General features: G+C 44.5%; 3 protein-coding genes across 3 annotated transcripts; all 3 read right to left on the bottom strand.

Moving 5' to 3' along the window:
* Positions 1-1533: 1533 nt before the first annotated feature.
* On the bottom strand, positions 1534-4776 carry LOC141553163 (lithostathine-1-alpha-like). The gene is made up of 6 exons (XM_074285001.1): positions 4600-4776; positions 4124-4208; positions 3795-3913; positions 3315-3452; positions 2465-2576; positions 1534-2171 (listed from the first exon to the last, which is right to left on the bottom strand). The coding sequence occupies exons 1-6, from the start codon at positions 4774-4776 to the stop codon at positions 2104-2106; spliced, it is 699 nt and encodes a 232-aa protein (XP_074141102.1). The 3' UTR covers positions 1534-2103.
* Positions 4777-10776: 6000 nt separating this feature from the next.
* Positions 10777-12957, bottom strand: LOC141553164 (lithostathine-1-alpha-like). Its single transcript, XM_074285002.1, has 5 exons — positions 12879-12957; positions 12574-12692; positions 12090-12227; positions 11247-11358; positions 10777-10844 (listed from the first exon to the last, which is right to left on the bottom strand). Exons 1-5 carry the CDS (start codon positions 12955-12957, stop codon positions 10777-10779), a joined length of 516 nt encoding a protein of 171 aa, XP_074141103.1.
* A 6523-nt stretch (positions 12958-19480) lies between these two features.
* Positions 19481-21678, bottom strand: LOC141553165 (lithostathine-like). Its single transcript, XM_074285003.1, has 5 exons — positions 21600-21678; positions 21286-21404; positions 20827-20964; positions 19983-20094; positions 19481-19548 (listed from the first exon to the last, which is right to left on the bottom strand). The coding sequence occupies exons 1-5, from the start codon at positions 21676-21678 to the stop codon at positions 19481-19483; spliced, it is 516 nt and encodes a 171-aa protein (XP_074141104.1).
* Positions 21679-23834: the final 2156 nt, after the last annotated feature.

Consider the following 23834-nt stretch of genomic DNA (forward strand, 5'->3'; position numbering starts at 1 on the left):
AGAAAGCGTTGCCTCCAGAGTGAGGAATATTTGAGTTCCAATTCTGCTTCAGACCTGAATTTGCTGGGGATGTCATTTAACTTTTCTCATCCTTAGGAAAAGTAGGACGATAATATCACCTCCTTCAGAGAATTGTTGCGACACTTAAGGAGATGGTTGTAAAGTGTTTCCCAAACCTGACATCTCTATATAAATTCTGGATTAGGCTAAACTCCTTCCTGTGATAAAAGGGAAGGTCCATCTGCTGTGCTTGGAATCTGGGCACGGGGAGTTGAAGGGACATGAATTTCGAGATGAAATGGGGAAGATTATGTTATGGGGACATGTAGTCATTGAGAGGAAAAAATCAACTCCATCCCTTCATTATGAGGTCTTTTACATGTATATCTACTCCTGCTCCTGTCTCAGAGGCTGCTTGCCCTTTGGTTATCTAAGGAATAAGGTCTGGGAGATGGGGAGAGGTCTCATAACTGTACCTCCTGTGGGACTAGCTGAATAAAATGTCTCTGAAGGATCGTTCATTTCTTGTACCCAGTAGCGTGTGAGTCCTTCCTTTTGGCCTCTCTGTGAATCTCTAGAATTGTCTGGGACACAGGCAATACTGAATGAATTCTTTTGTCTGATTGGTTAGCTGATGAGTGATTAATCTAATTCTCTGAAAATGACTGTTGTTCTGGACAACTCTGGATGTTGCTGCTCTGTTGATTCTTATCCAGAGGTGATATATCTCTGCCGGAAGAATAAAGGAAAACCTCATATTTTTAGGGACAGAAACAATCATAGACAGGACTTTTGCTACAAGGAGAGGCTCCCCAGCATGAAACGGGGGACCAGGAGAATGATCATATTTCAAGAGCATGAGAGTCACTGCAAGATTAAGTCCAGGTGGGACCTTAGTATATCAGGGGGACAAACTTGACGTGGAACTTGACCGATGTACATAGTACTTCTGCCTCTACAATCATCTTTTCCATGGGCTTCCTGTACTCTGATATGCAGAGATCTGTAAGAAGACCATGAACCTTCCGATTGTGAAGACCTTCAGACACCACAGGAGGGAAAAGCTTGCAAAGCTAAGAAAAAGGATGCCATGAAGTGAAACTCATGACTCCTTGGGGGCCAAACAGGCCAGGGGCTTCCAAATTCAAAGAACAGACATGGGGGCCGGAATTCAACATTTGTTAGCAATGGCAGGTAAAACAGAAAGGAGATCTCAGGATCAACAGGGGTTAGAAGACCAAAAAAGTTTATTTTAGAAATAATGATGGATCTCGCCAGCTCTTGGGATAATCTAATCTGAAATGAAATGGGGATATGGGCCCGATCTCTCTCCAGCACTTCACGGCCAAAAAGGATTCTCATTTTCTGTGTGAAATCCAAAGATCTGTGCTGTTGAGAGGGTCTCTGACCCCAATTTTTGTCATCTTTAAAATTGGGGTTGTTTCCACAGAGGTGATATAAGGGAAGCTCTTTATAAACCATGAAGCAACATCATTTTTAAAAACCAATAGCTCACCACAATAATTCAGAGAATCAGGTCAGAAAAAGTTTATTAAAAGACAAATAAACACACTGATGGAGTTTACAACAAAACCAACCATAAAGACAACACCTGAAGGAGTTCCTACGGAATAACACCATGGGAAGGAGACCACATAGAGAATGGCTGTCCTCCGTCTTGCCAAAATAGAGGTAAAAGTAGGATTTCATAATTAAGGTTCAGGTTTGTTTTTCAGTTTCAAGTAATCAGTTTTTTTTCAATGATCTCCTTGATTCCCTGCTTAAAAATTCTCATTTTAAGACTTGTCAAAATGCTTGAACTTCAGCCCTTTTACATTTTAAAAGTAGTCTGACCATTTATGTTTATGTTACCTATCATTTGGAATAATTGTGGTCAATAAAATAAAAGTCCCCTGAGCAATATAGCATTGAGTGAGGTGCTTGGAGAGAGCTGGTGGATAACAAAGGGGGTGTGAATGGCTGCTATGAGGAAGTCAGATGGGAAGATGTTCTGGGATGGCAGAGAGATGATGGCCTTGGCCATCCTTGGCTGAGCCTGGCTCCAAGACAACAATTCCAACCTTTTCTCCTGTCTTGTCCCCTTTAAGCTTTGAACTTGCAGAGGTAGAGGTGCTTCTTCTGACAAGATGCATCTTTCCACTTCTGGAATCCTGCAGAGAGATGGTCTGGGTTCAGTTGAGGGACAAGGTAGGACCGAGGGGCCTAGTCTGAGGACCGTGGCTTCCTGGCCACAGAGTCTCCGCTCATTCAAGATTGTCCTTGAGTCCCAAGAAGAACAGAGAATGAAGATGGGAAAAGGAGGGAAGTAGAGAACCAAGAAGGAGGGAAGCAGAAGAAAAGGAAGAAGGGGAAAGAGGTCAAGTGAAAGAAAAGTAAGATGGAAGAACACAAGGAGAAGAGGATGCTCTTGTGCAGCTGGCAGAGGGGGAGGGTTGGAGCTCACCAGACTCAGGAGTCAGGCTCACACAGTGGTTAGGATCGGTCTTGGCTGGGAAGCCCGTCTCCCAGGCCTGGTAGAGGTAAAGGGCGTTGCTGCTCCATTTCCACCTGCGATTCTGGGTGAGAGGGTTGGGAAGGAATATTAGGGAAGAGGGAGACCCCCCACATCTACCTCTTTTATATAATAACTCCTTATAATAACAGACCAACTGCACCTTTCTTTAGCCCAGACCCCCAAACGGGGCTCATTCTGTTCCCTAAGTCTTCCATGGTGCTGTGACCCCGCTGCTGCTTCTGCCATTGGGCAGCACCAGCCTGTTCTGCCCCATCACGTTCTCTCTGGAGACCCAGGCAGTGCCACCCTCCCTCCCTCTGCCAGAAACCCTCCCCTGTCTCCTGCCAGTCCCTCTTCTGCCTGGCTCTGGCCCCAGGCCCTGCCCTGAGCTCCCTGAGCCTCTTGGGGAGTCCGAGGCTGGGTCTCTTGGATTGTTCCTCAAATGCAAGATTTCCTTCTTGGGACCCTGGTCTCCATTAGTTCGGGGCCTGGGAAGGCCTCTGGGGGATGATGAGAATTCACAGATCACACAGACTCGCTCATTGCAAAGAATGGGCAGAGACATGGAAGTGAAACTGTGGGTTGGTGAGTCCCCAGGAGCCCTGGGAGAGATGCAATCCCCCTCTCACCCCAGAGACCCCGCAGACCCTTCTCCCCCCCCACCTGCCCCTGGATTTCTCCTATTCTTCCTCATGCTTCTGCTCTAGCCTTGGACCCTCAGAACTCATAGGATCCTCCCCCCCACATCACTGTTCCCCTTCTTTCCAGGACTCAGACAGGGACAGGACCTCGGTCATACCTTGTTGGGGTCATGCAGCCCGATCCAGACTGGGTTCTGACCAACCCCGTTCTCCACAATCATGGTGGCCACAAAGGCGGCTTCAGCCTCGTTGAGCAGGGAGCCCAGGTGGCCCGAGGGATAGCTCTGGCACAGCAGCTGTGGAGGGCAGGGAGCAGGTAAATGTGTGGGGGAGGGAGCAAAGGAGGCAGGAGAAGGCTCCTGGGAGCCTCAGGGGACAGGGTGGTCAATAGAGGAGGAGAAAAGGCTAGAGGGACCATGGTGAGATGTAACATGGGATACAAGGATTGATATTGTGGGAAATGGGGGGTCCATGAAACACAAGAAAGGGTAATCAAAGCTCTGAAGTCACCTGAGAAGGGAAAGTCTGGGTGACAGGTGAGGGTTTGGGGACTCATGGTGGCCACACTGATGACCCCAAGGGACATTGGGAAAGGGAGACAGACCCTGCCCCCTCCCAGGGCCCTCTCCAGAACCCACCTCGGCAGTGTTCCAGGTCTCCTGGGGACCCAATACTCCATAGCAGTGAGAGCCATGGAAGCCAAAGCCCTGGGGACAGGAGCTCCTGGCAGAGGGGGGTGCAGGGGCCTCCTGCTTGCCTGGAGAGGGAGGAGAGCAGTTTCAGGGGAGCACAGCTGAGGTTCCTGCTCCCTACACATCAGTCCTTGAACCCTACAAGCTCCCAACCCCTTCTTCTCTGCCTCACTGTGCACCCTCCTTCCATCCAGCCCCTTCCCTTTCCCTCTTACTGTGTCCAAGCCCCTGTTCTGGGCCCAGGTGGGCAGTCAGAGGGAGGCTGAGGGACCCACCTTGTGTCAGGCAGGGGAGCAGCAGGCAGGAGAGGAGCAGCCCTGAGACTCTGGGGGACATCATGGCAAGCAGTGTCATCTGATTCTGGGGAGTACACAAGAGAAACCCTGATCTCCTGCCCAAGGACCCTGAGAAGGGACAAGGATAATGGCCAAGACCTCGGAAGCCCCAGGCTGCTGCTGTTCCCCTGGTCTCTGGGCCCAGGCTGGGACTGAGTTCCCTCTTCTCTCCTCCTTCTTCCCTTCCTGAGTCTTAGAATCTGCAGACTCCCAGGGCAGGACAGAATCTGGGAGCCCTGGACAGAGGGGACTCTGGAGAAGATGTCCCCTTCAGGGTAGCTTAGGAAGGACCATCTCCTGGCCTTCCCCCTAAGGTAAAGGCCTCCTGGAGTGGCTGCCACCTCTCCCCCCTGGGAAGGGAAGGGCCTCTGGAGCTGCAGGGACCTGATCTCCCAGACCTTCTCTCCCTCACTTACCTGGTGGAGGAAATCTTCTGTCTGAGTAGAGGAGGAAAGAACCTTTATAGAGAGAGGGCCCATTATGGGGGCAAGGCCAAGGATGGAAGGAGGGCCCCAGCACAGGGGCTGGGGAGGGGCAGGGGCTTCCTGGAAGAGGGAGAGGTCTTCCACACACCCCAAACTGAGAGGAGCCATGACTGGTCAGTGCCCAAAGCTCGCCAGCTGCCTCGTTCCCACAGCCAGGGGAGATTTCTGGGAAGGTTAGTGATTGGGGGAAAAGGGAACTCACGGGAACTTCCTGCTGGGAAAGGTGTAGTGTCAGAGACCTGGCCTTGAAGAAGGAGGGAATGCCAGTCAAGGGAGCCACGTTTTCCTGATAAAAACCTTCTGTCTTTCCATTAATTCCTGGAATTCCCAGGACAAGAAAGGTTTCCAGGTCTTGGGAAGAGCTTCCCCACGATCCCCTGCACATCCTCCAGAGCTGATTCGGGCTTGCATTGACATAGTCAAGAAAGAATTAAGTTCCCTTCAGCTTCTATTAGAACAGCTTAAAGGGCAGAGGCAAGAATCACTAGGCTGGACAGAGTAGGGGCTTCCAAGACACACAATAAGAAAATAGCATTAAATCTCCTGAACTCCGGTGTAGCCCCACAATATCCAGATACACATGATTACTCCTCATTCTGAACTCTCTCCCTTGTCTAAGAGTCTCAACAAGAGCTTTAAAATGTGCTCCCATCAGTGGGACTTGGGCAGTTGGCAACTGGTTCGATTCTCCTCATTCAAACGTCAGAACCCACTGGCTGACTCTTTGGGTTCCCATTGGGTGATTCAAAGTAGATGATCCAACAGAGGACACGGTCTAGTTTCAGCGCCGTCGTGTGTCTCACAATATATTTCCCAGAACATCCCACAAAGACCATGCACAGAATGAGAGTGACCCTAATGGCATGGCCACATCACTTCTATTATTCTGGCCACTAGGTTTCCTAATCCAGGATGTTCCATTTGGCCTGGAATATTGTAATGTCCTATTGTGGGTCTGTCTGTCTCTACTCTCTCCCCATTCCTGTCTTTTCTCCCTTTGCCCACAAATATTTCCCCAAAGACCAGGTCTTTCCATGTCCCTTCCTTAAGAAACACTCACTCTATCCCACCATCTCCCAGGTCAAATACAAAATCCCATTAGAAGTTCCAAGGCCTCCTCACCTTCATCCTCCTGCCTCCTGACATCTTATTTCACCTCACGTGGGTTTGGTCCAGAAATACTGTTCCCCTGTCTTATAAGAAGACACATCAGGCCATTTCCTCTGCTGTCTCTCAAGCCTAGAATGTTCTCCCTCCTTCCCTTCCCTTCTTTTAAGATCCAATAAAAATCCCATCTTCTGTTTTGCTCAACCCTTCTAATCTTTTTAAAATGTTAATAGTATTTTATTTTTTGCAATTTTATGCAAAGATTCTTTTCAACATTCAATTTTGTTACATTTTGAGTTCCTATTTTTTTCTCCCATTTTCTCTCGCCTCCCCCAGCCCCAAGACAAGAGCAATCTGATACAGGTTACATATGTATAACCATTTTTAATATATTTCCATGTGAATTATGTTTGGAAAGAAGAAAAATAAGCAAAAAAGGAAGATCTTGATCATGAAAATGAAAAAATAAAACCAAAAAAAAAAAAAGAAAAAGATGAAAATGTTCCCTATTTCTTGTTTGGTCATAAATTCCCCCATTTCGCAAAGATCTGACATACAGACTTTCCCCTTCTCTCCTATTTTGCTTATAGTATCTTTATGTCTAAATCAGGCACCCATTTTGACCTTATCTTGGTAGAGTGCGAGAATGGGTGTATCGATGCCTACTTTCTGACATACTATGTATTTCCAGTTTTCTCAAGAATTTTTGTGAAATAGTGAGTTCTTATGGGAGAAACTGGAGTCTTTGTGTTTATCAAATAATAGATTACTTTAGTCATTGACTATTGTGTCTTGTGTCCCTGAGCTTCCATCTGCATTTAATCTCTATGTTCTTTTTGGAATGCAGACGGCATTTTTCATCCAAAGTTTATTGGAATTGCCTCGGGGATCATTGAAGTACCGAAAAAGAGCTAAATTTGTCAGAGCTGCTCATACCATCTTGCCATTACTGTTTACTGGTTTCTGTTCCCTTCACTCAGCACATAAATTTTTCCCGGCTTTTCTGACATCAGCCTGTTCATAATTTCCATTAGATTCATATAGTATAAGTTATTCGACCACTAATCAGTTGATGGGTATATGGATCCTAGGACATACAGTTTGATAGCCCTTCCAGCATAGATCCAAATTGTTCTCTAGAATGATTGGATCATTCAGTTCACAACTCCACTAACAATGTATTAGTACTCAGTTTCCTCACACCCCTCCTTTTATCTTTCCTCTCTTATCTTTTCCTGTCATTTAACCATTCTGATAAGTGTGAAATGGTACCTTGTGTTGTTTTAATTTGTGTTTTCTCTAGTTAGTAGTTATTTACAACATTTTTTCATGACTAGAAATGGCTTTAATTTCTTCATCTGAAAATTGTCTCTTCATATCCTTTGACCATATATCAGTTGGGGAATATCTTGTACCATCATAAATTTGACCTATTTTTCTATATAATTTAGAAATGAGGCCCTTATCAGAAAGACTGCTTATAAATATTGCTTCTCAACTATCTGCTTCCCTTCTAATCTTGGCTGCATTGTTTTTGTTTATGTAAAATATTTTAATCTAATGTAATCAAAATTATGCACTTTGCATTTCATAATGTTGAATTCAGAAATGAAATAGGGGAGGTTTAGTTTGGGGGAGATTTTGAGAATCAATCATTGGAGAGAAAAAATCAGCTCTGTCCCTGCATTTTGAGAGTCTCTTCCTTGTATATCTGCTCCTGCTCCTTTCTCAGGTGCTGTTTGTCCTTGGATTACCTGAGGAATGAGGTCTTTCAGGAAAAGATGATGATAAATGTTGGAGGGGATATGGGAAAACAAGGATTTGTTGGTGGAGTTGTGAACTGACACAATCATTCTGAAGAGAATTTAGAACTATTCCCAAAGAGCTATCACACTGTGCATGCCCATCATTCAGCAGTGTGTCTACCAGTCATGTGTCTCAAAGAAATCATAAAAAAGGGAAAAGGACCTATGTGTGCAAAAATGTTTGTAGCAGCCCTTTTTGTACTAGTGTGGAACTGGAAATTGAATGGATGCCCATCAGTTGAGGAATGGCTGAGTAAGTTATGGTATATGAATGTTATGGAATATTATTGTTGTATAAGAAATGACCAGGAGGAGGATGTCAGAGAGGCCTGATGAGATTTACACGAACTGATCCATAGTGAAGTGAGTAGAACCAAGAGACCATTGTACACAGCAACAGCAAGATTATGTGGTGATCAACTCTGATGGATGTGGCTCTTTTCAACAGCGCGGTTATTCAGGCCAATTCCAATGGTCTTGTGATAGAGAGAGCCATCTGCACCCAGAGAGAGCACTGTAGAGACTGTGTGGATTGCAATATAGTAATTTCATCTTTTTATGGTCATTTGTTGCTTTTTGTTTTCTTTCTCATTTTTCCTTTATTGATTTGATTTTTTTTTTTGTTCAGACGACAAAAGTGGAAAAATGTATAGAATTGCACATGTTTAATACATATTGTATTTATTGCCATTTAGGGTGGATGTGGATCAAGGGAGGGAGAAAAATTTGGAACACAAGGCATTGCAAGGGTGAATATTGAAAACTATCTTTACATATATTTTTAAAATAAAAAGATATTATTTTGAAAAAAAAAAAAAAGAATGAGGTCTGAAATCATGTCTCCTATTAGACTAATTGTAGAAAACACCTTTGAAAGGAGCTTTCACAAAATCTAATCATTCTGGAGAGCAATCTGGAATTATGCCCAAAAGGTTATTAAAACGTACATACCCTTTGACCCAGCCGTACTACTACTGGGCTTATATCCCAAGGAAATACTAAAAAAGGGAAAGGGACCAGTATGTGCCAAAATGTTTGTGGCAGCTCTTTTTATAGTGGCTAGAAACTGGAAAATGAATGGATGCTCATCAGTTGGAGAATGGTTGGGTAAATTATGGTATATGAATGTTATGGAATATTATTGTTCTGTAAGAAATGACCAACAGGAGGAATACAGAGAGGCCTAGAGAGACTTACATCAACTGATGCTGAGTGAAATGAGCAGAACCAGAAGATCATTATACACTTCAACAATGGTACTGTATGAGGATGTATTCTGATGGAAGTGGATATCTTCAACATAGAGAAGAGCTAATCCAATTCCAATTGATCAGTGATGGACAGAATCAGCTACACCCAGAGAAGGAACACTGGGAAATAAGTGTAAACTGTGAGCATTGTTCTTTTTTTGTTTGTTTGTTTGTTTGTTTGTTTTACCTTGAGAATACAATCCTTCCTTTGCAACAGCAACAACAACAAAATTCAGTTCTGCACATATATATTGTACCTAGGATATACTATAAGATATTTAATATGTATGGGAATGCCTGCCATCTAGGGGAGGGGGTGGAGGGAAGGAGGGGAAAAACTCGGAACAGAAGGGAGTATAAGGGATAATGTTATAAAAAAAATTTACCTATGCATATGTACTGTCAAAGAAAATGTTATAATTATAAAAATTAATAAAAAAAGAAAAAAAGAGAAAGGAGCTTTCACCTTTTGTGTATGTTGAGCTATGCCCACTGACTCTCTCTTCAGAATGCAAGCCCTTTGCAGTTAAGAACCTACTTTCTTCCTTTCTTTTAATCCCTAATATTATTTGAGCCAGATGAAATGCTGAATAAATTTATTTGTTTTCTTGGTTAGCTGGTGAATGATTGGCTTAATTCTCTGAAGATGTGTATTGGTCTCAACAACTCTAGAAATTCCAACTTTGTGGATTTTTACCCACAGGTAATAAAACTGTGTTCACAAAATTTGCCAAAAGGCTAAAAAAGATCTTCCTATTTTTAGGGATAAGAAACTTAACTCTGAGCATCTCTAAAATTGGGGTTCTTTCCAGAATGTTACCATGAATGAAGTTTTTATAAACCATGAAGCATCATTGTGCATAAAAATCTGTGACTCATCAAAATAATTCAGTGATTCAGATCAAAAAGAAGTTTCTTAAAAGACACAAAGTTATCTGTGGAGTCTACAACAGAGCTATCGATAAAGACAACAACATTTGGAAACAATATGAAGGAGAACACTCCCTCACTCATACCTCTAAGAGAATTCCTGTCCTCTGCTTCCCAAAATAGAGGCAAAAGTAGCATTTCATCCATTGAGGGTTAGCTTAGTTTTTCAAGTTCAAGTAATCAGATTTTGTTCTTCAGTCACCTCCTTGACTCTATGCTGCAGAATTTTCACCTTGGCAATGTTTGTCAAAAGAGTTAAAATTGACCTTTTCCATTTTTAAAAAATATTGTGACCATTTATGTTCAGGTTGCCTGTTAACTTAGGGCCCATTGTGGTTTGTAATATAAAAGTTCCCAAGGCACTGAGTGAGGTGCTTGAAGAAAGTTGGTGGATAACAAAGGGGATGTGAATGGTTGATGTGAGGAAGTCAGATGAGAAAAAGATCTGGGAAGGCAGAGAGATTATGCTATGGCTATCACTGGCTGAGTCTGACTCTAAGACAACAGAATTCCAATTCTTTTTTTTTCTTTTTTTTAAATTTATTATAGCTTTTTATTTACAAATTATATGTATGGGTAATTTTACAGCATTAGCAATTGCCAAACCTTTTGTCCCAATTTTCCCCCTCCTTTCCTCACCCTTCCCCCAGATGGCAGGTTGACCAATACATGTTAAATATGTTAAACTATATATTAAATACAATATTAGTATACATGTCCAAATGGTTATTCTGCTGTTCAAAAGGAATTGGAGGGGTAGCTAGATGGTGCAGTGGACAGAGCATCAGCCCTGAAGTCAGGAGGACCTGAGTTCAAATCTGACCTCAGACACTTAACACTTCCTAGCTATGTTACCTTGAGCAAGTCACTTAATTCCAATTGCATCAGGAAAAAAAATAAAGAATTGGACTTTGAAATAGTGTACCATTAGCCTGTGAAGGAAATAAAAAATGCAGGCAGACAAAAATAGAGGGATTGGGAAGAGAATTCCGATTCTTTCTCCTGTCTTGTCCCCTTTAAGCTCTGAACTTGCAGAGGTAGAGGTTCTTCTTCTGACAAGGTTCATCTTTCCACCTCTGGAATCCTGTGGAGAGATGGTCTAGGTTCAGTTGAGGCACAGGTTAGGGCAGGACATTCCCAGTCTGATACCTTTAGCTTCCCGGCCACAGGGTCTCCACTCATTCAATATTGTCCTTGAGGTCCCCAGAAGAAAGGAGAATGAAGACAAGAAAAGGAGGGAGGCTGAACAAAAGAAAGAGCAGGAAAAAGGAAAGAAAACTAAGAGGAGTTTGGGAATTGGAGAAGAGAGAAAAGAAGATGATAAATTAGGGGAAAAGAAAAGGGAAAAGGCACAATGAGGAGGGCAAGAGAGAGGAGAGGAGTCACTCTCATATTCTTGGGAGGAGGTGCCCTCATTCCTCCAGGCTCTCACACAGCGCCAGGAGAAGAGAATGCTTTTGCAGAGAAGGAAGGGGTTGGAGCTCACCAGACTCAGGAGTCAGGCTCACACAGTGGTTAGGATTGGTCTTTGCTGGGAAGCCCGTCTCCCAGGCCTGGTAGAGGTAAAGGGCGTTGCTGCTCCATTTCCACCTGCGATTCTGGGGGAGAGAGTTGGGAAGGGGGTGGTTAGGGAAGAGGGAGACCCCCCACATCTACCTCTTTTATATAATAACTCCTTATAATAACAGACCAACTGCACCAAACCGGGCTCATTCTGTTCCCTGTCATCCCAGGTGTTGTGACCCCACTGCTGCTTCTGGCACTGGGCAGCTCCAGCCTGTTCTGCCCCATCACGTTCTCTCTGGGAGACCCAGACAGAACCATCCCTCCCTCTGCCAGAAACCCTCCCCTGTCTCCTGCCAGTCCCTCTTCTGCCTGGCTCTGGCCCCAGGCCCTGCCCTGAGCTCCCTGAGCCTCTCGGGGAGTCCGAGGCTGGGTCTCTTGGACTGTTCCTCAAATGCAAGATTTCCTTCTTGGGACCCTGGTCTCCATTAGTTCGGGGCCTGGAAAGGCCTCTGGGGGATGATGAGAATTCACAGATCACACAGGACTCGCTCATTGCAAAGAATGGGCAGAGACATGGAAGTGAAACTGTGGGTTGGTGAGTCCCCAGGAGCCCTGGGAGAGATGCAATCCCCCTCTCGCCCCAGAGACCCCGCAGACCCTTCTCCCTGCCCCCACCTCCTGCCCCCTGGATTTGTCCTATTCTTCCTCATGCTTCTGCTCTATTAGGGCCTCGGACCCTCAGAACTCATAGGATCCTCCCCCCCCCACATCACTGTTCCCCTTCTTTCCAGGATTCAGACAGGGACAGGCCTCTTGGTCATACCTTGTTGGGGTCATGTAGCCCGATCCAGACTGGGCTCTGACCGACCCCGTTCTCCATGATCATGGTGGCCACAAAGGCAGCCTCAGCCTCGTTGAGCAGGGAGCCCAGGTGGCCCGAGGGGTAGCCCTGGCACAGCAGCTGTGGAGGGCAGGGAGAAGGGCTGGGTAAATGTGGGCGTCAGGAGCTAAGGAGGCAGAAGAAGACTCCTGGGAGCTTCATAGGATAGGGTGGTCAATAGAGGAGGAGAAGAGGCTAGAGCGACCACGGTGAGATGTACCAGGGGTACAAGGATTGCTATTGAGGGAAGTGGGGGGTCCATGAAACACCAAAAAAGGAGAGCAAAGCTCTGGAGTCACCTGAGAAGGGAAGGTCTGGGTGACAGGTGAGGGCTTAGGGACTCATGGTGGCCACACTGATGACCCCAAGGGACATTGGGAAAGGGAGACAGACCACGCCTCCTCCCAGGGCCCTCTCCAGAACCCACCTCGGCAGTGTTCCAGGTCTCCTGGGGACCCAATACTCCATAGCAGTGGGAGCCATGGAAGCCAAAGCCCTGGGGGCAGGAGCTCCTGGCAGAGGGGGGTGCAGGGGCCTCCTGCTGCCCTGGGGAGGGAGGAGAGCAATTGAGGTTCCTGCTTCCTGAACCTCAGTCTTTGAATCGTACAGACCCCCAACCCCTTTTCTCTGTCCCATGGTGCCCACCCTGCTGCTGTCCAGCCCCTTCCCTTTCCCTCAAAGCCCCTATTCTAGGCCGAGATGGGCAGTCAGAGGGAGGCCTGAGACACCCACCTTGTGTCAGGCAGGGGAGCAGCAGGCAGGCAAGGAGCAGCCCTGAGAAGTTGGGGGACATCGTGACAGACAGCGTCATCTCTGATTCTGGGGAGTAGACAAGAGAAATCCTTATCTCTCACCCAAGGTCCATGGGGAGAAGGGACAAGGACAATGGTCGAGACCTCAGGAGCCCCGGGCTGCTGCTGGTCTCCTGGTCTCTGGGCCCAGGCTGGGTCTGAGATCCCTCCATTCTCCTTCTCCCCTTCCGGGGTCTCAGGGAGTATGTAAATCTGGGTGCAGGACAGAATCTGGATGGTCCAGTGAACAGCTTTCTTTCTATCATAATATATTAGAAATGACCATCTAATGGCATCTCCCTCCAAGATGGGAAGGAAATCGTCTCAGGAGCCTGTAGGGACCTGATCTCCCCGACCTTATCTCTTTTACTTACCAGACTGGTAGACTGAAGGGATAATGGATCTGACCAGAAGAGGATAGAACCTTTATAGAGAGAGGACCCAAGTGGGTGTAGATATTGGGAGGAGCTTAAAAGGAGGAGACTTGGCAGGGACAGGGGGATGGAGGGAGGGTTAGAACACAGGTGCTGTGGGGGACAGGGGGATTCCTGGAAGAGGTGAGGTCTTCCTCCGCCTGGGTTCAGGAGCAGATCAGACCACTGCTTTCTTCCCATAATATGAGGTAGAGGCATATGACTGGCTCCTGCCCCAAAGCACACCAGCTGCTATATTCCCATAGCCATGGGACACCTTGATGTTGTTTGATCATTGAAGGAAGAGGAAAGAACCATGGGATTGAGTGAGCCTTCTGCAGGGTTTGGATGGAAAAGACCAAGTTTTGGGAAAGGTGTAGTGTCAGAGACTTTGACTTTGGAGGAGGGAATTCCAGTCAGTGGACCAGAGGGAACTTGACTGGATCTTCTAACTTCCTATAATTACTGAAATTCCCCAGACAAGAAAGATTTTCAGGTTCTTGGGAAGGGCCTCTCATTCTCTAGAGTGTATTTGGGGTCCATTGACACAATCTATAGAGAACAGAGTTTTCTGTAGCTTCTTTTAGGAGAAAACTGCTGCCTAAGGAGAGAGATAAGAGGATGTAAGCAGAACCAAGTGGTAAATCTCCCAAAATCAAAAGAAAATTGAGGGTGGAGAGGACACATGCTTCTTTCTGATCTTCTCCCACAAACCCTCAACTAATTACCAAATCCAGCCTCTGAATTAGCTCTGGACTGGCAGAATCCACGAATATTGAGAGTGCAGCAAATTACCAGCAGAAGATAATTTCAAATAACACTAGAAAAGGTCTGTTTTGATTGGGCACAGGAGGAGGTGGCCAGACACAGGCAGGCAAGAAGAGCACAGGGACCAGCACATGCTGTACAGACCTGAGGTGGTGCAGTTTCCATGGGGTGGTGCAGACTCCATGCTGTGGGGAATCTACAGGGAGGATTCTATAGCAGTGTTGGCTATTCTCCCATGGTTGCAAGCCAGCAGATCCTCAGACTAGTTATAAGACATCCAACACAAACACACAAGGTAAAGAGTGAACCCCAAAGCACCAGAATTTCGAGGAACCTGGCCACACCCACCCAGCACCAGAAGTAAACACTGACCCAGTATAGTCATTGCTGCTTGTAGAGGAAACTTGGAGAACCTCCCTTGTCCTAAAAGTAAATCTTAACTTTATAAAAAAAATGAGTAAAGAGGCAAAGAGAACTCTGACCATAGATAGTTTTATGATGGAGAACAGATTTCAAACCCTGAGGAGACTAAAAGCAGATTGTCTCCAGATGAAGCCCCAAAAGGTGGTATAACCTATTCCCCATCACACAAAGCTCTTCTAGAAGAAATTAAAAGGATATTAAAAGAGAGCTAGAAGAAAAATGGGGAAAGGAAATAAAAACTTTGCAAGAGGGTTTGGAAAAGGCATACAATTCATTAAAAATAGATTTGATAAAATGGGAAAAGAAAACAACTCCATGAAAAACAATCTGTGAAATGGAAAAGGAAAATAACTCCCAGGAAAACAGAATTTGTGAAATGGAAAAAAATTCCATAAAACAAAACAACTCATTTAAAAACTCAATTGGGAAAATAAATAAACAAATAAACAAACAAACAAATGAATGAATAAATAAAATACACTAAAACAAAAAATGTGGCACACAAAAAAAACCAAACAAAAACTAAAAATAAAAACTCAATTGGACAAATACAAAAAGAAGCAAAAAAAGTAAATGAAGAAAATAATTCACTAAAAATCGGAACTGAATAAATGAAAATGTATGACTCAATGAGACATCAAGAATCAGTCAAGCAAAACCAAAAGAAAAAAGAAAAAAAAATTAGGAAAAAATGTAAAATTCCTAATTGGGAAAACAACTGACCTAGAAAATAGATCTAGGAGAGACAATATAAGCATTTTTGGAGTCCCTGAAAACCATGATGAAAAAAAGAGCCTAGACACTATTTTCCAGGAAATCATCAAAGAGAACTTCTCTGATGTCATAGAATCAGAAGGTAAAATAGCCATTGAAAGAATTCACCAAACACTTCCTGAAAGAAACCCCAAAATTAAAATCCCAAGGAATATCATGGCTAAATTTCAGAACTATTGGATCAAGGAAAAAATATTATAAGTAGCCAGAAAAACACAATTCAAATACCGAGGAGCCACAATAAGGATTACCCAGGATCTAGCAGCTTCCACCTTAAAGGATCAAAGGGCCTGGAATCTGATATTCCAAAAGACAAAGGAACTTGGAATGCAGCTAAGAATAAACTACCCTGATAAACTGAGCATTTTCTTCTAGGGAAGAAGATGGGCATTCAATGAAACAGGTGAATTCCATTTATTTCTGATGAAAAGACCAAAGCTAAACAAAAAGTTTGACTTCCAAATATTGGACTCAAGAGAAGTATAAAAAGGTAAAAAAGAACTCTTGATAACTGTATTTCTGTTATGAGTATACATAAAGAGTCCATGTATAATTTGATTTTACTGTTATAATATAAAAAAGGAACTTGAGGTGGAAAGAGAATCACAAAAAAGGGAAAGTGGAGTTAAAATGAGGGAAATTATATTTCGCCAAGAGGCAAAGGAAATCTATTATATTTGGGGAAAGAAGGGAGGGGGATGAACATTGTATGGATCTTACTCTCATCAGATTTGGCTCAAAGAGAAAATACTAGACATATTTGGTTTACAGAGAAACTTCTCTCACCTTATTGAAAAGTGGGAGGGGAAAGGCAAAAAGGGAAGGAATAGGCTAAATAGAAGGGAAAACAGAAATAGTAGGGGAAAGGTATAACAAAGGGAGAGGGATTTTGAAGGGGGATGGATTCTAAAGGGAGAAGGCTTCTTGAGGCAAGTGGTGCTTATAAGCTAAATACTGGGGAGGAGGGGAAGTGGAAAAGAAAAGAGAAAAGTATAATCTGGGGATAATAAGATGGCAGGAAATACAGAATTGGTAGTTTTAACTGTAAATGTGAATGGGGTGAACTCTCCTATAAAGTGAAAGCACATAGCAGATTGGATTAAAAACCAGAATCCAATTGTTCAGGAGTGAAGAGAGCCATCTACACCCAGAGAGAGAACTATCGGAATTGAGTGCGGATTACAACATAGGATTTTCATTCTTTCTGTTATTGTTTGCTTGCATTTTTGTTTTCCATCTCAGGTTTTTTTTCTTTCTAGATCTGATTTTTTTGTGTGCATCAAGATATCTGTATGGATATGTATACCTATATTGGATTTAAAATATATTTTACATGTATTAGAATACTTCCCATCTAGAGGAGAGGATGGGGGAAAGGAGGGGAAAATTTGGAACAGAAGGTTTTGCAAGGGTCAGTGTTAAAAAATTACCAATGCATATGTTTTGTAAATAAAAAGCTATAATAAAAAAGGAAAAGAAAGAAAAATAGTGTTTCTAAAATATCAACATTTTATAATTTTTCAATTTTAGACACAATTACTAAGTTGTGCTTTCAGAGGAAAAAAGGAGTTATCACAATTTACAATTAATAAAAATCCAAATTAATAAATTACTTTATAAAATGTCAAAAAAAGAAAAAAGAAAATTGAATAAATAGCCCCAAATCTCAACTCAGGTGGAGACCCTCAGCATTCATCTACTGCCTGTCTACTTCTGATTCCCAACTCCCTTCTTTTTAGAAAATTCTCTGCTAGAGATTTAAAATGTGTTCCTGTTAGCAAGACTTGGGCAATCGGAAATTGGCTTGCTTTCCACAAATTCACAACTTTGGACCACACTGGCAAGTTCTTGGAGTACCCAATGGGTGATTTTTTTGGATTATCCCTAATAGATCATGATCTAATTTAAACATCCTAGTCTACCTGGATACAGTTCCCAAAAGAGCCCAAAATGTGACCCCATCCTGAGGTCACTGGCACCATTGCTGCCTTTGTTCTGGTCACTAGACATGGCCATCCAGCATGTTGACAATTAGCCTGCAATATTTTAATAACCTGCTGCTGAGTCTGCTTGTCTATACCTTCTTCCAACTCTAGTCTCTCCTCCATTTAACCACAAATATAAAAAAAAATCTTTCCACGTCAAATTCCTTCTTATAAATTTCAGTGGAGCTCTATAGCCTCCAAAATCAAATACAAAATTCTCTTTTAGAAGACTTTCCTGTTCTGATAAGAGTGAAGGAAGACCATTTCAGTCCAAGAATCATCTGTTAGTGGAACAATATTTACTAGATGTGAAACAAACCAGGTGGGAATACCATGATGACATCACTAAGAGATATCCCTAACCTTATACCTTTGGAGGCTTAAATTACTCATCAATCATGGTCCTAATTTCACCATTCCTGGCCCACAAGGATACCCCTCTATAAGTTTGCCCTTGCTTAAGCTGAAACCAGTCCAGTTTCTAGAGAGGAAACTCAGCAGTTGACTTTTGGACAAAAAAAAAACTCTTCCCTTTTATGAATGATCTCTTCATTGTGTTCCTGTTGCTGTTATGTCTATGTGGGGAAGACTTTTCCCCAAATAAAGACGAAAATGTTTACTTGCTCCTCTTCTTACTATGTGGTCTCTTCAAAGGTCTTTCTTCTACTAGTAATTATGCAAGAGCACATAAATTAGGGTTTTAGTGAATATAGACTCATAAAACACATGGAAACATAGATTTCCTTCTTTAGGGGACCTGCCCTAAAATTGGGGTGTACTTCCAACATCACACTTAGGTGATAGAAGATGTATTCAGAAAGAGCAGTCATCTTCTCAACCAGGACAATAGGACACACCTCAAGGGCATTTGGCTCACTCTGAGACTAAATCCAGGTGGAAGCTTAGAATATCAAGAGGTCAAACTGAATGTGTAACTTTATCAATGTACAAACTGCTTCTTCTGAGAGGAGGACCTGCCTCAACAATAAGCTTCTCCACATGGTCCTTCCGACACATATAGAGATTGAGAAGAGAATAAAAACTCCAGATGTGTCAATCCCAGAAGCCTCCATCAGGACAAAGTTGGGAAGACCAAGCAAAGATGGCGTAAAGCCAAATACAAGACTTTTTATAGGTCAAGCAGGCCAGGGACTTCTGGATGCAAAACACCAGATGCTGGGGCAGGAGCCCAAAAGGTTCCATGGTGACCACAGGCTCAAATGAAGTAAATCTCAGTGACAACAGGGATTAGGACACATTGAGAGAGGGCCAAAAAAGTGAGTTTTGTAAAGAAAGATCCAATGAAAGGGACCAATCTCATTTGAATTTAAATGAGGTTATGGGTCCTGCCTCTCTAATACTTATTTCAGGGAAAGATTACATGACCAGATGTGAAATCCAAAGATAGAGGTTCAAGCCCTCCTAACTGTGATGCTGGGAATGTCTCTCACCCCCACTTTCCTCATCGCTAAAATTGGAGATGGTATTAAAGGTGGAAATGAGCAATGTTTTTATAAACCATGAAGCACCATCATGCTTAAAAAAAAGAATTCAGAGTATCAGGTCAGAAAGTAGTTTATTCAAAGACACATAACCATTTGAAATGTCTACAACAGAAATATCCACAAACAGAGCACCATGGGAAGGAATCTGAAGAAGAGCTTCCCTGAGTCATTTGATTATGAGAAGATCACAACGGAGACCACAGTCCCTACCATTCTCACAACACAGGAAAAGGCAGAAATTCATCCCCTAAATCTAACTTAGATTTCAAATTTCAAGGGATGACATTTTTGTCTTGAACGCTCTCTTTGACGCCTTGGTTAAGAACTCTCACATTCACAAGATTTCTGAAAGGAACTAAAACTGGAACTTTTCCACTTTTTAACAACAATGTGACCATTTATATTCAGGGTCTGTATCAACTTTGAGCTACTTGTGGTATGGAAGATAAAAAGCACTTGAGCAGGTAGTGCTGAGTGCAGTGGAGGGTGAATGGAAGAACAGGAACAGGAGAAGTGGTGAGAGTGGTCAGATAACAGAAGGGAGGGTGGTCTGGTGAGGAAGGATGATGGAAAGAAGATGCTCTGGGAGGGCAAAGAGATTATGGCCACAGCCCTCCTGGGCTGTATTTGGATGCAAGCACCCGAATTCTGGGCTCTTCTTCTGTCTGCTCCCCTTTAAGCTCTGAACTTGCAGAGGTAGAGGTTCTTCTTCTGACAATCTTCATTTTTCCACTTCTGGAATCCTGTGGAAAGATGGTCTGGGTTCAGTTGAGGGGACAGCTTAGAGCAAGAGATCCATGGTCTGATGATTGTGGCTTCCTGGCCACAGGGTCTCCTCATTCAAGATAGTTCTCAAGATAACAAGAAGAAAGGAGAATGAAGATAGGAAAAAGGGAAATAGAAGACAAGGAAGAAGGGAAGCAGAAGAAGAGGAAGAGGAGGAAAAAGGAAAGAAAGCTAAGATGGATGAAGGTTGGGAATTAGAGGAGAGGGAAGAAGATGATAAATTAGGGGGAAAGAAAAGAGAAAGGATAAAAAGAAGGGAGGGCAAGAGAAAGGAGAGGAGTCACTCTCACATTCTTGGAAGGAAGTGCCCCCATGCCCCTAGGCTTTCAGACAGCCCAAGGAGAAGAGGATGCTCTTGTGCAGCTGGCAGAGGGGGAGAGTTGACGCTCACCAGACTCAGTAGTCAGGCTCACACAGTAGTTGGGTTGGCTGTTCGTTGGGAAGCCCGACTCCCAGGCCTGGTAGAGGTAAAGGGCGTTGCTGCTCCATTTCCACCTGCGATTCTGGGAGAGAAGGTTGGGAAGGGGGCAGTTAGGGAAGAGTGGGACCCCCCACCTGCCTCTTTTATATAATAACTCGTTATCATAAACAGACCAACTGCACATGAACTTTTCTTTAGCCCAGACCTCCCAAACCGGGCTCATTCTGTTCCCTAAGTCTTCCCTGGTGCTATGACCCCAGCTGCCATTGGGCAGCACTACCCTATTCTGCCCCATAACGTTCTCTCTGGGAGACTCAGACAGTGCCACCCTCCCTCCTTCTGCCAGAAATCCTCCCTTGTCTCCTGCCCCAGGCCCTCCTCTAAGGGGTCTCTTGGGGAGACTTAGGCCCAGATTGCCTTGGGCTCTTCCCCCATGCAAGGTTTCCTTATTGTGACCCTTGTCTCCATGAGGGTCGTGACTGAGAAGTCCCCTCAGGGAGATGCTGGGAACTCAACCCAGACATGGGCAGAAAATAATTTCCCATTGAACCAAAGGGATGGGCAGTGATGGTGGACTCAGATGGGGGATAGGTAAGTATTAAAAACCTGGGGGTGGAAGTATAGGCTCCCTCTGGCCCAGGACCCAACCCTCCAAGCTCCTGCCCCTTTTCTACTCACTGGCTTCCCTAGTTCTAGTGCTTTTCTTAGAGTCCTGGACCTACGAGACTGGTAGGAACCACCTCCTCATCAGCTCCACACACACTGTTGTTCCCCTTCTCCCCAGTCTCAGACAGGGACAGGCCCTCGGTCATACCTTGTTGGGGTCGTGCAGACCGATCCAGACTGGGTTCTGACCAACCCCGTTCTCCATGATCATGGTGGCCACAAAGGTAGCCTCAGCCTCGTTGAGCAGGGAGCCCAGGTGGCCCGAGGGGTAGCTCTGGCACAGCAGCTGTGGAGGGCAGGGAGCAGGTAAATGTGTGGGGGAGGGAGCAAAGGAGGCAGGAGAAGGCTCCTGGGAGCCTCAGGGGACAGGGTGGTCAATAGAGGTAGAAAAGAGGCTAAAGGGACCATGGTGAGATGGCTATGGGGCACAGGGGTTACTTTTGTGGGAAGTGGGGGTAAGAAACACCAGAAAGGGGGAGCAAAGCTCTGGAGTCACCTGAAAAGGGAAGGTCTGCTTACAGACTCATGGTGGCCACACTGATGACGCCAAGGATATGGGGATAAGGAGACAGATCCCGCCCCCTCCCACAGCCTCTCCAGAACCCACCTCAGCAGTGTTCCAGGTTTCCTGAGGACCCAATACTCCATAGCAGTGGGAGCCATGAAAGCCAAAGCCCTGGGGGCAGGAGCTCCTGGCAGAGGGGGGTGCAGGGGCCTCCTGCTTGCCTGGGAAGGGAGGAGAGCAGTTGAGGTTCCTGCTCCCTGCACATCAGTCCTTGAACCCTACAAGCTCCCAACCCCTTCTTCTCTGTCCCACAGTGCCCACCCTGCTGCTGTCCAGTCCCTTCCCTTTCCCTCTTACTGTGTCCAAGCCCTTTCTAGGCCCAGGTGGGCAGTCAGAGGGAGGCCTGAGGGACCCACCTTGTGTCAGGCAGGGGAGCAGCAGGCAGATGAGGAGCAGCCCTGAGACTCTGGGGGACATCATGGCAGACAGCATCATCTGATTCTGGGGAGGAGACAAGAGAAACTCTGATCCCCCGCCCAAGGGGGTCCCCAAGAGGGGACGAGCATAATGTCCAAGACCTCAGAAGCCCGGCTGCTGCTGTTCCCCTGGTGTCTGGGCCCTGGCTGGGACTGAGTTCCCTCCTCTCTTCTCCTTCTCACTTTCCTGAGCTTTAGAATCCACAAACTCCTGGAACAGGACAGAAGCTGGGAGCCCTGGACAGGGGGGACTTGGGAGATGTCCCCTTCAGGGTAGCTTAGGAAGTATATATCCTGGCCTTCCCCCCAAGGTAACGGCCTCCTAGAGCAGCTGCCGCCTCTCCCATCTGGGAAGAGAAGGGCCTCTGGAGCTGCAGGGACCCCGTCTCCTAGACCTTCTCTCCCTCACTTACCTGGTGGAAGGAATCGTGTGTCTGAGCTGAAGAGGATGGAACCTTTATAGGGAGAGGACCTGTTATGGAGGCAGGGCTGGGGATGGAGGGAGGGCACAGGGGCTGGGGAGGGGCAGGGGCTTCCTGGAAGAGGGTGAGGTCTTCCACACCCCAAACTGAGAAGAGCCATAACTGGCCAGTGCCCAAAGCTCACCAGCTGCCTCGTTCCCACAGCCAGGGGAGATTTCTGGGAAGGTCGGTGATTGGGGAAAGAGAGAATTCATGGGAAGGAGGGAACTTCTTGCTGGGAAAGTGTAGTGTCAGAGACCTGGCCTTGGAGAAGGAGGGAATGCCAGTCAAGGAGTCACATTTTCCTAATAAAACCCTATGTCTTTCCATTAATTCTTGAAATTCAAATTTAGATTTAAATTTTCCATATAATACTGCAATATTTGAACAAACTTCTAAGATCTTATACCCAGAATAAATTTAACATATGCTAGTTAATAGAGACTATCTCCTACAATTTAAGAATCAGAATTCCAATTTAAACATACAAGGTGGCAGAAAACTGTCCTTTTCAAGTCTGTCCATCCAATTCAACCCTTCTGCAGTTAGGATTGAGGGAAAGGGGATGCAGGATGGCTGAGCCACTAAGACATACCCTTTTGCCCACTTGGGGTCCTGAGAGGAGGATTTCTATTTCCTTAAATAAATTTCCATTTTGGGGGAAGAAAACAAGACAATTCTTAAAACTGAGATAGATCAGATTTTAAAATTGACTGCAGTTCATGAGATTCCCTAAATTCTAATTAAATGTTCTAGGAAAACTAAATTGCCATTTGATTATTTTCCAATACCCATAAACCATTTCTCTTTTATAAGCCAGGAACAGTTAAAGTGCCAATTTTTACTGACAGGGCCTTCAGAATCTGACTCGAGATTCTTTGCCTGCTGCTCTTTGCCTGAGATTTTAAGGTAGCAGTGAATTTTTTGTCTGTTTGTTTACTTTGTTTTCCTAAAGTTCCCAAACTCTTAAATCTTCTGACAGTGCAAATAGATTACAATTTGCACATCCCTTTAGTGAGTTTTGATTAGAGCTTCTTTAAAATTACTTTTACTATCATATCTTCTCTTTTTGCTGAGATGCAGACCTAGACAAAAATAACAAGCAAGAAGACTCTCCCATCTTTGCCAAAAGTCTAGGACAATTAGAGCAAAACAAAACTCCCAAAATGTTTGTGGCTGCCCTTCTCATAGTGGCTAGAAGCTGAAAGATGAATGGATGTCCATCAATTGGAGAATGGTTGGGTAAATTATGGTATATGAAGGTTATGGAATATAATTGCTCTGTAAGAAATGACCAACAGGAGGAATACAGAGAGGCTTGGAGAGACTTACATCAACTGATGCTGAGTGAAATGAGCAGAACCAGAAGATCATTATACACTTCAACAACGATACTGTATGAGGATGTATGCTGATGGAAGTGCATATCTTCAACATAGAGAAGAGCTAATCCAATTCCAATTGATTAATGATGGACAGAATCAGCTACACCCAGAAAAGGAACACTGGGAAATGAGTGTAAACTGTTATTTTTACCTTCTGAATCCAATTCTTCCTGTGCAACAAGAAATTCGGTTCTACACACATATATTGTATCTAGAATATACTGTAATATATTTAACATGTATGAGACTGCCTGCCATCTGGGGGAGGGGGTTGGGGGAGGAAGGGAAAAAATCTGAACAGAAGTAAGTGCAAGGGATAATGTTGTAAA

This window comes from Sminthopsis crassicaudata, chromosome 2, assembly GCF_048593235.1.
Source record: "Sminthopsis crassicaudata isolate SCR6 chromosome 2, ASM4859323v1, whole genome shotgun sequence".
In the NCBI taxonomy this organism is placed as follows: Eukaryota; Metazoa; Chordata; class Mammalia; order Dasyuromorphia; family Dasyuridae; genus Sminthopsis; species Sminthopsis crassicaudata.

Excerpts from the sequence above, each read along its gene's own strand:
- LOC141553165 (XM_074285003.1), bottom strand. The coding sequence starts at position 21,678 with ATGATGCTGTCTGCCATGATGTCCCCCAGAGTCTCAGGGCTGCTCCTC. Across the intron at positions 20,965-21,285 it reads AAACCTGGAACACTGCTGAG|CTGCTGTGCCAGAGCTACCC; the intron begins GTGGGTTCTGGA and ends TGCCCTCCACAG. Across the intron at positions 20,095-20,826 it reads GTCTGCACGACCCCAACAAG|AATCGCAGGTGGAAATGGAG; the intron begins GTATGACCGAGG and ends CTTCTCTCCCAG.
- LOC141553163 (XM_074285001.1), bottom strand. The coding sequence starts at position 4,776 with ATGGCTCCTCTCAGTTTGGGGTGTGTGGAAGACCTCTCCCTCTTCCAG. Across the intron at positions 3,914-4,123 it reads GCTCCCCTGCCTGACACAAG|GCAAGCAGGAGGCCCCTGCA; the intron begins GTGGGTCCCTCA and ends CTCCCTCTCCAG. Across the intron at positions 2,172-2,464 it reads GAGCCTGACTCCTGAGTCTG|GATTCCAGAAGTGGAAAGAT; the intron begins GTGAGCTCCAAC and ends ATCTCTCTGCAG.
- LOC141553164 (XM_074285002.1), bottom strand. The coding sequence starts at position 12,957 with ATGACGCTGTCTGTCACGATGTCCCCCAACTTCTCAGGGCTGCTCCTT. Across the intron at positions 12,228-12,573 it reads AGACCTGGAACACTGCCGAG|CTGCTGTGCCAGGGCTACCC; the intron begins GTGGGTTCTGGA and ends TGCCCTCCACAG. Across the intron at positions 11,359-12,089 it reads GGCTACATGACCCCAACAAG|AATCGCAGGTGGAAATGGAG; the intron begins GTATGACCAAGA and ends TCTCTCCCCCAG.